Source organism: Cyanistes caeruleus, chromosome 19 (assembly GCF_971803275.1).
Source record: "Cyanistes caeruleus chromosome 19, bCyaCae1.hap1.1, whole genome shotgun sequence".
NCBI lineage: Eukaryota > Metazoa > Chordata > Aves > Passeriformes > Paridae > Cyanistes > Cyanistes caeruleus.
In genome coordinates this window covers 2,953,674-2,967,513 of record NC_141719.1, presented here as the reverse complement: position 1 = coordinate 2,967,513, position 13,840 = coordinate 2,953,674, and the positions used below count along the sequence as shown (strand labels likewise).

The following is a 13,840-nucleotide window of genomic DNA, read 5'->3' as shown; positions in this document are numbered from 1 at the left end:
TCATGCTTGAACAAAAACCACAATGTATTAGTGATTTGTATTTTGAGATCCAAAATTCTCCACTCTGAACATTTCCAAGGACAGAACAGTTCCAGCCTACAAACCTTATTTTTAAAAAGTGTTCCAGATAAGAGAATAGAAATTAACTTGCTCTTTAAAGCACAATTAATCTATGATTAGACACAAAGGAAATTAAACACAAAGGCTGCTGCTGTTAACTCAGATGTGTTCCAGTACCTGAACCTGGGGCGAGCTCTTCATGTTTTTAGATGGAGACCCAGATTTCTTTAAAGAATAACTTGTTGGGATGATCCCAGAGGCATCTGATAGCTTTGGCTCTGCTGTTCAGTAACCAGGCTTCAAGTCAGAGTATGGCAGTTTGCAATTAAGACTAACACAAAAGAAGAACAACCTCAGGGATTAATTAGAACCTTGGGAGATTTCTCTTGGTGGGCAAATCTGGAGACTTTTCCTACTTTTAGATCTGTAGTAACAGCAACAACAGACTGAAGCCTACAATATCAGGGCCCACTGGGAACACTGATCTTTAAATCTGACTCCCAGGAACAATCAGCAGGACTAGGATTAAGAATAAAATTTCTGAAAATATATCGAGACTGCATAAAGTCAAAAATCCAGGTCAGGAGAATTGCAAAACAGTGGAAAGTGCAAGTCTGCAAATTAGAATTTCAGGAACAAACCAAAAAAGCTCACTGCTTCACAGGCATTTCTCAACCTTCTGCTTTTTTTTTTTTTTTTCTTAATTTTTTTTGTGCCCCTCCACCTACTCTGGTTTATCAGACTGATTAAAGCCAGGCCAGAACTTCAAATACAGAACAAAACTTCATTCAAACATCCCCAAACATCTTGCAAGGCTAGAAAACTGAATGGCATGATTATTCTGAGGACAGCAGAGTGATGTTCTTTTAAGAACAGAAATCCACCCTGACACTGGTCAGTAGATTTGTGACCAGGCCAACTTTTCTCAAAGTTGTGTCAGAACTATTGAGGGTCTCTGCACCAAACTGATCTATTTGCCCACCAGAAACAGCTGGATGTGTTCCCTTTTCTCCTTCAGGCCTTTGAATTCGAGTTCTGTAAGACCCAACATGAACCCAGAAGGTTACACCTCACACAGACATCCCACACATTTTCTATACCTGTAACAAGGAAAATGTGCTGGCTCTGATGGAAATGGAGTTAATTTTGCCCACGCCAGCCCTCTCAGTGCTGTGTGCTGGTAACACACCAGTGCTCCCTCAGCACCAAGGCTGTCTCTCCAACATCCCCCATCTCCAGAAGGCTGAGGGTGGGCAAGGTCTTGGAGTGGCAGTCAGGGCAGCTGGGCCAAACTGACCGAAGGACTGTTCCTTTGCTTTTAATAAATCACCTTGATCTTGACCCATGAGTTTTTTCTACCTTCCCTTTCTCCCACCACCCCGTCCTTCTGAGGAGTGACAGAACCCAGCCAAGGCCAGGCCACCACAAGTACCAGACTGAAACAGGACCATAAATTCCCCTGAATTTAGAACGTGGCAGTAACAGGTTTGTGTTACTTAGAACAGATCATAAAGACTCTTCAGTCTTCCCAGGTCCTCTTTATTACTTGCTTGATTGTCATTTAATAGCTCATACTGAGAGCTGTTGGACACTAAAGTGTAACACAATATAAACAAAATAGTTGTAGAGCTTTCTGAAAAGACTACAGATTGTTTAGCTGAATTTAGTCTAATTAAAAAAGTCTTAATTTACATCCATAGAAGCCATATAAGCAAGAAATATGATAGGTCTTAGCACTAATTTCCATAAAACAAGCATACTGGATCAACTTGCCTTTCTGGTTTTTTGGCATCTGACTGCAGAATTACATTAACTGATTGATATCAGAACAAAAACAACTTTCTATTTATCATTTTATTGAGTTAGGTTAACTGCTACTCAGGTACTGTTAAAGCTATAATTTAATAAATTCCATTGTAAGGATTATCAGATTTCAGAAGAGCCCTAAAACAGGTGGTGTGATGAGCAGGTACACATCCCACCACCAAGCAGCAGGTTGTTTGGCAGAATTCCTCAGCTAAAAAGACTGCAATAATCTCTACTTTGAAGCAAGTGTGTTTTACAGTTCAAGAAGTTCAAAAGGTGTTTAGTTGATGAAGAGCAATAATCCTAAAACTGTGTTTTGTTCAGATACCTGCAGGAAACACCTCCATGACAGACCAGGTCAACTGACCTTGCCTTTCCAGAAACCTCTTGCACATTGAAATAAGTGAGAGAGAAAATGTCAAAGATGTGGAAACAATAAGGTTGATTTTGCTGTATATTGTTGATAGGAATACAAATTCAGTTTTCAAGTTTATAAAGGAGTATTTGCCAATAGTGTTGACAAATTAACTAACTGCCATAACCAGTTATTTATGTATATATGTATATATTATCTTTGGATAAGTAGAACATATGCACAAACTCTCTCTAAAGAACACTGACCCTAATCACAGAAAATCATACAAAACCAAATTCTTATAGATCAGAGAAAAACTACCTCACAGAATATTCCTGACACTTTATTTTACAGTCAGACATAGAGAGAAACATCAGCTGAACTGCAGGCCAGTTCATCAGTGGTTACAACTCATACATTCCCTATGGCTTACAGTTTCTTAGTTATTAAAAGCAGATAAACTATAGCTGCAGCCAATCCTTTGCAGCTTTTCACAACTTAGGCTACATAAAAAAGGCATTCTCCCTTAGATTACAGACATTAGCCAAACCTATATACTTATTTGCAAAAGAGTATCACTGTTGTAATGAGATCTGGTTTTCTGAACAGAGAAAATAAAAGGAAGAAAAGAAGTTCAGTCAAAGCTCCCATTCAGTGCAAGGATTAAAAATAAAGGAAAAGAATACACTGGTTATTGCTTTGCCTCCCTCAGCCCCACTGTGAAATTTTCATATCCTTTTAAAGATGTATCCGGAACTCTGTCAAAGAAAAACCCAGAAATACAGACAAGAAAAAAGTACTCACACTGTTTGGGTGTTGAATGGCAACTTCGTGCTGCAGCCTAACCCGCTGTGGCATCATCACATCATCCTGGAATAAATAGCACTCTGTTACTGAACATAAAAAGGGTCACAGTACAGTACTGACACACTTTAGAATATGTTGCTAAATTAACATCATTTTACTGGCTTGCAGTCAGAAATGCAAATAGAACAGATATTAAGAGACCTCACACTTTTTGTGGACTAAACTCGAGCTGGAAGTGATCAAAACTACTACGTGACAATGGCACTGTGATCTCAACATGCATCCACAGGCACCCAACATTTAACATTTATTTCTCAAGAAACTCTCCAACACTTTCACAACTCCCAGAGCAGCACTGAGTGTGAGGACAAGGAACTACCCTCAGTTAAAGCCAGGAGATCTGAGACACAGCACTATGAGGAAAATGTTCTCTGCAATCTGGCTGTACCTTGTTCCACTGAAAATGAAAAGCCTTTGGTCTCTAGATCTAAAAATATGTCATATTTCATGGGCACAATAACTAGGACTTGTGAAATGAGAAAATTCTAAGGAAAAGGAAAAAAGAGAAGTACCCACACTCATAAAATTCATTAGCATTGACACTGACACGCCACCCAGATTTAAACTTTGTGTTAATTCTTCTTCTGCTTGTAGCATAAAGATCTGTTTTGTTTACATACAAAAAGATAGGTTGTTTTGTGAAAAGCCAGTAACTTTGCTATCTGCCTTGAACTGTTAGGAGAGATTCCTTTCAAAATTACATTATTTCCTGTTCAAAATTAAATCATTTCTAGCCAGTGACTTTACAGTCTATAGAAACTGCAGCACAATTTTTCTTCCCTAAATTTAGGCCCCTGAGGTTTCTACCTATACTCTTTTCCATGCTGGTGCCATATTTCCCCCCTTCTAAAGAATGAGTCTTTTTTAGATGCTGGTTAGAGCTAACACAGCTTATTTCTTCTCAGAGTATTCCCAAATAAACTAAATCAGGCAAACATAATTCAAAGGAGCCTTGAATTCCTGTTCTACAGACAGTCCATTAACAGTTCCTCACACTGAAATCATTCTGAGATTCCTATTAAAGCACAAACCCTCAATATTGAATTTACAACCACTTTAAAACTTCCCATCAAGTCAACATCAACAAAAAGTATATTAGTGCTTAAATATCTACAGCTTGAAGAGTTGAATGACCTTGCTATAAAGGTGCCACTACAGTTTTATCAAAACAATGCAGGATAAAAAGTTTCAGAAGTAGGTCCAACTATTTAATACAATTCAAGGTTAAAGATAAAACAATAATAAAACTGACTCCTATCACATGTAAGTTTATAAAAGATGGGAGGACTACGTTGTCAAAAGCATTTTTCCATATTTTGCATTTAGGATATATTTAGTAATAAGCATGACAGCTGTTCCTGATTTTCAAATCCAATAGAGCAAAAAACCCTTCTGATTTCTCATGAGTTCAAAACTACAGTGATATTACTTACCACCTAATCCACTTCATCAACAGAGCACCAGAATTCCAGTATCAAGTAAGTGCTACAATAAAACCTTTACCCTATTTCCCACAAGAAGAACCATAAACCAATTTCTTTAGGCCTAATACAGAATTGATTTTTGCAAATTAAAATCTGGTTTTCATACAAGCAATAGCAGATATGTTTTAACTGAACTTTACTCACTCCTTTACAAGTTGCTAAAGATGCTTAGATGTTTTCTGAGCATCATTTTCTGTATACAGAATAAAATAAAAAAAAAAGAAAAAAGAAGGAGAAAAAAATCCACCAAAAAGCCAGGAATTTCAATGCTCAGAACAATGTTACCCTCATCTTTTACAAGATACAACATGTGCTCTTGTGCTAAAAGATCTCACTGTTCATGATCCCACACAGCAGAGAGAATTCTTACATTCACAAAGATGAAAAATAATAATATACTTGATTAAAAAAGGTTAAATCAGCATGGAAAGTATTCAAACCAAATTGAAATAACCTATGTACCAAAGAGGTCGATGTCATGTTTTCATAACCACCCAATTTGACAGGAATGGCCCCTTTCCCCTAAGAAAACACTGTGTCAGTTTGATGCTGTTGGCAAAACTCACACATCTCCAGATCTAGGGCTTAGGCTATCAGAGAGCATCAGGATTCTGTAAACTCCAGCTAAAGAGGGGGCACTGTAGCCACAAAAACTTCTAAATGCCTCTTTTTATTAATACAGCTTTGTTCTCTAATGCTGGAAAACTCTATGAACTCTTACCCTGGATGACCTTTATTTCGTTTAATAATTCTGTCTCGTTTTTTTATTAGTAGCTTTACACACACACCGCTGCACTGTTCTGTGAGAGCTTCCAATTTCATGAAAGGAGAAAAAAACATGGGAAAAAAAGGAATGTAACAATTTAGGATATAATCCCAAATACTGTAACAAAGCAATTGGATGATGAGGAAGAACAGCACAAAAGATAAATCACACCCCAGATAGAAATGAGATCCAAGCATCATTCAGCTTTCTTGGATTCAGGTTGGTACCAGAAAAGTAACTGCAAAATCCAACTTCCACAGATTCTTCACTGTGGATGACTGCAAAGGTGACCATGGAGTGGAAAACAGAACGTATTTATAGTGAAATAATCATGGATTTAAGACTGATATTTAAAAACCAAAATAAATTCTAATGAGTAAAACTAAAACTATTGTACCACAAATTAAGAGCACCTTAAAAAAATGATGGAATTTTAGCAACTATAGTATTAAACAACTAAGGTAGTAAAATATTTTACACAACTGTATGTGATGCAATCACAAATTTCCTATCCAAGCTGCTGCACTTATGACATTCAATTCAGCAAATGTGTTACCACACTTCAGTTTCTACAGGCTGAGTTGGGTCATCTCGTTTTTTTGGGGTTTTTTGTTTGTTTGTTTGTTTAAAACTGAGAACAAAACCTCAGTAATCAGGCAAACACTTTCCAAATTATTTTTCACTCATTTCAGACAGAAAAAAAAAAGGGCCTATATAAAAAAGGGAAGTATATTTAGTTTGTTTCTGTTTCCTAGGTGAGAGTAGGGAAGATAACAATAGTAGCGGTGACTTACACTGAAAAATATTTTTAACAAAACTGAAGTTTAGAATGAAATCCAATTTTCTTTGTTCACATGGAAATCTCTAATGGTCCCCTAGCAGATATACAGCTGACAAGATGAAATTTCCCCCATGGAAAGAATGGACAAAAGAAATTTGAAATAAATGCTAAATAAATGCATGCCTTCCCTACTCATATACTTGGAATACAAAAGCTGGCCTCTTCTGCCAGCCTGTGGGGACCACACTGGGCTCCACACAGTGGTAACTTCATCATTTTCTCTTCAAACTGGTGCTTCTGCACTTCAGAAAGTAAAACAAAATATGCAATTCACATCACAATACACATCTACTTTTTGCAACCAAGGGCAAGTTCACAGAAAACAAAACACTAATTATAGCTCAGTATTGAGGTGCTTCCTTAAGCTCACATTACAGACCCAGCATTTTGTGCTTTTCCAAAGTCCTTCATATTTGGCTGCTCAAAATGAAAAAAAGGATTGAGAGCTGGTACACTCCCATAACAACAGCACCTTCTTTCCACTGCAGCTATTAAATGCAAAATACAACCAGCAGCAACAGCGGGAGGAATGTTTCACTCATTGAGCAACAATATGGCATCTCCAAAATCTTTCAATTCATCAAATGGTCCATTCATTTATCCTGCACCTGCTCAGACTAGAGGGAAAATCTTTCTTTGCTATTGTTCAGTTCAACTCCTTGAACCAGGGAAGTGAAATGCCTGGGACCTCCAAAAACTGGTCTGTCAACAGCTCTACTGAAGGAAATACCCTGATTCCAGGCAATTCTCCAGGGGATGGTTTTTTACCAGCCCCACACTATCACACTCATTCAGGCACTCAAATGGCACCCACAAATCACCTGAGAATAATGATCTGTCAGTACTTCCAAGATCATAAGGAAAAAAATGCAACCTTTCTGTTTCTACTCCCAAATTAAACTGAGAGAGAAGGGGACAACAAAGGAAACACTTCAAATTTAAGAAGCTGACTGCATGGAGCGCCTTTCTCTTTACTGAACATAGCAACAAACATAGACCTGGGTGGTGTTCTTATGAGCCTGACAATCTTTTTATGGAATCTTTTAATTAAGCATCACTATTAGTAGGTCAGGAAACTTTTGCTGTAGAAGCAGCTTTCACCTCAGTGCATTTATTCAGCAAATCCAGACAAATGCCTTTCCATATCTTGCTTTTCTGTGGTCACTGGAGATCACCTTTGATTTTTTTCTCATACTCAGATCACTGAAAAAAATGATGTGTCAGCAGTCAAGTGAAGCAGGGAAGTCACAAGGTGTTCAGCAGCAAAGCCAGTAAACCCAGACAAGAGTAAAAGCTTCACCAGCAACTCCAATTCCCCTCTTTAACTACTGAATAGATGAAGACACATGTAGGGAGAGGTTATGGCAACCAAATTCTGAAGGTCTGCCTCTTCATTTAACATTTCATACCAGACAGAGGCATTTAATCTGGTTTTAATACAAGCACATCTTTACAAAGCAATGATAGGAATGATGCCTTCAAGCACCCGTATTTTGAGTTTTTGGGGCTCATTAGTGATTAGGAAACATGGACAACTCTCCTGGTAATGGGGTTCACCACTACATCCACACACCTGATATTTGTGTGTAATAACAGCTTATTTCAGTTTTTAAATCAGAGGATAAGTTCCAAAGGAACAGTATGTTAAACAACAACAGAAAGGAATTACACGAACTCTGATCACATCTCCATTTCCTAAGAAATAATTTGAATTTTCCTCAGACTAATTTGAAAGAAAGGAGGAATAATTCAGAAGTTTATTAGTGCCTGTAATGTATAATGGCAACTAAGGAAATCCATGCTTCCAAACCCAGGAAGAGGCTGGAAAAACAAGCTGTTTATAACTGAATGTGCCTGCCACATCTACCAGGTCTGCCTAGAGAAATTCCAACCACCTTACTCCAAGGCCTTCAGCAATACCCCCTCAACGATGTGGGCTTGAACTTGAACCTCAAGGAACACATGCAATTTGAAATTAAGCAATTATGCACACAGCAATTAAGAATTACCATTCCCAACTTAAATCATACAAACAAATCTCCCAAAGCAAAAGGCACAGGTCAGCAGCTGCCAATTCCATCACAGAAATGACAAATCTGGTGTGGTTCACCCTCATTTTTGGTGAATAAAACTTATCAGTGTCACCATGGCATTTTTGATTATTAGCAGGCAGTGACACTGTGGCAACATGGCTTAAAGTCATCTCTTTGAACTGCCTGAGAATCTCTGAAATTGTGATACATTGCCAACAGAGCTTTTCAAAAGATTAAAACAAGCACGTTAAGTTCATAATCAAGTGATTATGACTGGGTTTGAAACACTGCAGGTCAAAAAAGGACACATTTTTATGTTTTTTCTTTAACAGTCAGGAATTCTCCAACAACACACTGAATAAACCTGAAACAACTGGAAAAGACACAGATTGTTAGGGTGAAATGAAAGCGTGATTTTTTCTAAAGAAATACAGTTTCAGACAAGTAGAGGCATGTTTATGTGCATGTCAATGAAAACAGAAGTTCAAAGCAGAATTTTTAATGTAAGAGCTCTGCTGTGCTACAAGTGGGTAAATGCCTCTAACAAAAATGGCACCACCCCAGAGAAGTGACAAACTACAGCTACAGTACAATGAAACTGGCAGATAAAGTCATAACTGCAGACAATTTAAAGAAGAAAAGTTAACAGTGAAATATATTTGCAAAATTAGTTCTCATTTTTCCACACTGTAAATGTTATATATGAAAACATTGTTAAGTAGCTTCAATTTTTCTACTTGTTTTCCCAGAGGGGAAAAAATGCCTCAGTAGCTTGGAGGTGAAATATGTAACAACAACCAGAGTAAAAAAACTCCACAATAGCTGTTTGTCAAACAGCTGCCACTTCATACTAGAAAAGGCTGATCAAATTCTGACAGTTCTGAGATCTGTAACCTTTTTTTTCCACATTTCTCCCCAGTTTGTTGTCCTCAGAAATCTGTGTTGAGAGACATAACACAAGCAGCTTGACTCCAGCTGGAAGGGCAAGCAAAAACAGTCTTGCTGGAGCCAGCCCTTCCAAAGACGCTCCCAAATTTGCTCATCCACTCATTTCCCTTCACAGAGAAAACAAAGGAAGGCACAAAAATCCAGGGATGTATTTCTCCTCCTCTTTGTAATGTGCACAAACTACAGCCCCAGCCCCATGCCTCTCCACATCCACCTGTAGCAAACCTGAAATTGTGGCTGCACTTCTGAAGGTCAATTCCTTGGCATTACTGCAGCACATTCCAAAAGGTTGATATCAACATTCCTTCCTAGAGAGCTGGATACTGGACTGGTGACTGAAATGAAGAAGGTAGGTGGTGTGTGGAAGCAGAGTTGTTAAACAGCTGGCAACATCTGCGTCCCAGCTATTATCACATGACATTTACTAACTACCAAAACACTGAGCAATTTTTGGACTTGTAGCAGTTTCCACTTTATTTGCTCTGATCAGTTTTCAGAAAAAAATGATAGTCACAAAGAGAGACAGGAGAAAATACATCTAAGTAATGCCAGGCATTTAATAATTTTTTTGTAGCAAGATTAGGCTTCTAGTAGTCCAGAATGCCTCTGTTTTGAGGAAGTAACAGAAATGCACAGAACAGAAAATTTTGGTAACTTCTCCTAAGGTCATCCACACTGTAAACCATAAAATCCTCAACTCACTTCGAGTAATTCTTGATAATATTAAATACAAACTTCTGCTAATGATAATATTGCAGAAATACAGTATCATTACCAGTTATATTCCTTAATAATTATTTGCTTCCCTGATGTTTTGCTTTCCTGCAATAATCAGCAAAGAAACAACACAGCAGCAGGAAGATTTTAATATATGGTAAATAACAAATCAAGAATTCCGAAGAACCACTATGAAAATATGAATTAACTTCATTAAGAGAATTTGATCTTCTAGTTTATTGCTAGTAATTTTCAAACAACTAGATCTGTCTGGATTGAAAAGAAAGACTAACCCATAATTTACTTCAGTGCATCAAGCTACACATATTTGAGAGAGAAGATATGAAGCTCCATGGGACAAGAGTAGATTAATTTCTCATTCATGTACTCATGGACTCAGATAACTTCAGCCAGCTCAAGTACACACATTCCTCATCCTGCAGACTCCCCTAGAACATTCTATGCAAAGTGGTATCTGTCCAGGCCTGGAATAACCAAACTTTGCAATTCAAAAGTAAGTTCCCTTTTTATTTTTTCTATTTTAGATATGTGAACAGCCTCACTGATTAACAATATATCACAAAAATCTAAACATTTTAGCATATGAACAAAAAAAAATTTCTTCCATCTAGTTGATAATGCACTTGGAGTTTGCAAACTGAAGGATTTTCCTAATTAAAACCTGAGAATGGCTGTAGAGTTCACATACCTGCTCTCAAAACACTTTTTAACGAGCAAGACAATCATAATAGTCAGCTGAATTGTATCTGAAAACCTACCCTGTCAGCAGCCAGTTCATCTGTACTATCCTAACCCATAGTTCAGTTCCAATTCAGAGTGGAAAAAAAATCAATCTTCAGGTGAAATTACAGGAGATCAGTGAGCCTTGAAGGTCCTGCTCTTCTTGCCTGATCCCAGCACAAGGCCCCACTGCTCTGCTCAGCTGGGCACCTTTGTGAAACCATTCCTGCATATTCAGCTGCACGAAGTGAGATCCTTATCTGGGGGTTAGTGAGCTGAATGGTTTCACAGAAGATATCCAACAAAGGACAGGAAAAAAAAAATTCAAGTTGGAAGGTGAGACCTCTCCTATTTTACATCAAAAAGCCAGTAGATTAGCTCTTAGTTTCTCATCAATACAATTTTCTGAAGAATGTGGGAAAGAAAAATCCTCAAAACACCTAAATACCAACCTTGCCCAGCCCTGTTCACAACAGCTTGTGAAATCTGATATAATCAAAGAATGATGTAAGGCTTTCTGCAGGTTGGAATACAACTTTACAGCCATAAATAGCAACCAGCACATTTAACAACTGAACACCTTTAAGCAGCTTGTCTTTCAGCAAATCAACAACTCCGTTAAAAAGAAAAGGATTTATTGAAAAAACCAAGTTAGACAAAAAGCATTAACTTACTGAATCCAGAAAGCAGAGATAGGCTCCTGAGCTCTGAATCACGGCTTGATTTTTAGCAAATCCAACTGTTGAGAAAGCAAAGATAAAAATATGGAGGAGTTTTTACTGTTGCATCTTTTAAAATCTTAATAAAGTGAGGAACAAATAAGAGAAAATACAAAAATCAGTATCACACAAATTACCAATTTTTTCCACATTTAAAGCAAGATAATATGAGAATATTTAAATAGGATGCCTATGTCAGTCACCTACTCTGAGTAAGTACCAGAACTATACAATCAATGAATAAGATTTCTTTTGCCAGCCCTCCTCAAAGGACACAATATGTAATGTGTATCTTGAAGAGGGCAGGTTTTATATCCATATTATTTATATATTTATACTCAGCTTGTAGAATCACAGAATGCTTTGGGTTGGAAGGGATCTTTAAAGGCCATTTAGGCCAACCCCTCACAAAGGCAAGATGCTGAAAACCCTTGGCTGCACATACATTCATCTTTTTAAGTCCTAAAATATACCAGCAAATCATAAAAGATGCAGAGAAGGACCAGAAACGGCTGGTCTTCACATCAGGGTTCTCAGAAGGACACAAAAATTTCTGTTCCTTGGTGCTTGTTAAGTATAAACTTTGCAAATACAAAAACTTCATGTGCTATTTATGCAAAGGCAGGTGTAATGCAGAGGGGAGCCAAAGCTTTTTTATTAGACACAAACACAAAGCACAAAGGTGGCTTATTTCTACCATAACATGGTAGAAATCATCAGTGGAGAGCACACTGAAATGTCACTTCAGACAAATGACAACATTGGCACCTAGGGTCTCTTAGTTTCTGACCTCCAGACACTTGGTGAATCTTTTTACCAACACATTAATTTCAGGAAGCTGAACCAAGGAAGAAAATTCTTTTTGTCAGCCTTATTTCTGAAGCAGATGACTGTTCTGGAGGATCAAACAAATGGCAGAACCAGAAAAATAGGAAGGAGCAGGAATCCACAGCTGAAGGTAAGGATGGGACTGCAGCAGCCACTGAAATACAGCCACAAGGTGGGAATGCTTACCTGGGATCGTTTTTGCAGGCAGACAAGGTGTACCTAAGAACATTCTGCTCTCTGAGTTCTTGCCCTGGGCAGCATTTTAAGAAAAGACCACACTATATCCAGTGGTAGTCTGAAAAATTCTGCATGGATTCCTCTTGGTCACATATGCAACATAAACTTTCTTTGGAGTATTTATAGGACCAAGTCAGGGAATCCAGCTAGATCACCCTGACCTGCAAAATAAACATTGTGAAGACATGCAACACTGTAGGAATTTTATTTTTTTGGGGGGGAAACTGTAAATGTAAAGCCAAAAAAAAATCTCACCATGAAATGGAGAAGAATAATTTTAAATAATATTATCCATAAAGTTTCTGATTTTGCATTTGAAAAGTTTAGTTCTGTAATTCTCTTATCTATTTATGTACTACAAGTTTAAGTTTGCTCAGGAAACAGATTTAACTGGGCTCAAAGGTTCCCTTAGTTGTAATGCACGTGCTCCTTGGCTATTTTGCTGAGTTGTCCAAGTACAGAAAAAACTTATGACTGCATTTCTTAGTGCCTCCAAGGAACATTATGTCAACTACCACCAGAACACGACTTAGAAAGGCTCTTCCTTATAACTGTGTTATTTTTTCTCATGTACTTTAATCCTCACTTTAACTTCTCTTCATCGTGGGTTTTTTTGGATTTATTATTTTACAGGATGTTTACATATTACCTTTTACAGACCTATGAATATCTAATCTCATCTCTACAGTAACTCTCAGTCTCCTTCCTACTGGCAGTGAAATGCAGCTGGCAAAGACAGAAGCTGCCACAGCAGCAGAGCTGGATCCTGGCATGAGCAGTTTTAGTGGGAAATGACTGATGCAAGACAACAGGTCTGGACATGGCAAAGCAGCAAAGCCCCAGATCTGAGGAGGTCCTGAGTAAAACAAGAGATAAAAGAGCAGCACAAAAACGAGGACAGAATTCAATTTGCCCAACATCAAACACATCAGTACTATCAGAAGCCATAGCAGCTGTAAAGCAGCCTGGACTTACATTTCAGTGCTGTCATTAACATACCCAAATATTTCAACAGTCTTCAGTGGATAATAATGAATTACAAAGAATCAAAAATTTATGGAAAGAGTGAAGGAGACTTCAGGGCAACTACACGTTGGCAATTATATTCCTCTATGAACTTTCTGAAGTATTTCAGATCTCATTTTCAAATAAACCACTTTAAATAAAATCATGAATTATCTAGTATTTGTTAAGAGAAAGAGTTGGAAAATATTTCTTGCTATGTCTAAAACAGAAACACCCTGAAGTTTTTCATATACCAGATTTCTTTTAGAGGAAAGAGAGAAGAAAATACACATATTTTTTAAATTATTAAGAAGATAAATATAACTCCCCATAGAAGAACCTAGGTATTAAAAATTTCTCTCAACAACAAATTCTGTGTTTGGCATGAGTAAAAAATGTCTTTAATATTACTCTACTGAACAAAATGAAATGT

At 37.5% G+C, this 13,840-nt stretch overlaps 1 protein-coding gene across 8 annotated transcripts in view; it reads right to left on the bottom strand.

The window, feature by feature from the left end:
• The window catches only part of QTGAL (queuosine-tRNA galactosyltransferase), a 105,277-nt gene that overhangs the window by 84,865 nt on the left and 6,572 nt on the right, over window positions 1–13,840 (bottom strand). For all 8 annotated transcript variants that reach the window (XR_015278005.1, XR_015278003.1, XR_015278004.1 and 5 more), the window contains 2 exons: window positions 11,293–11,357; window positions 3,026–3,091 (listed from right to left, as the gene is read on the bottom strand). Coding sequence is in view for 5 of the 8 variants with exons in the window: in XM_086857212.1 (XP_086713338.1) it covers window positions 3,026–3,091; window positions 11,293–11,357 (131 nt within the window). In the remaining 3 variants the exon portion in view is untranslated. The remainder of the gene's footprint in view (window positions 1–3,025; window positions 3,092–11,292; window positions 11,358–13,840) is intronic.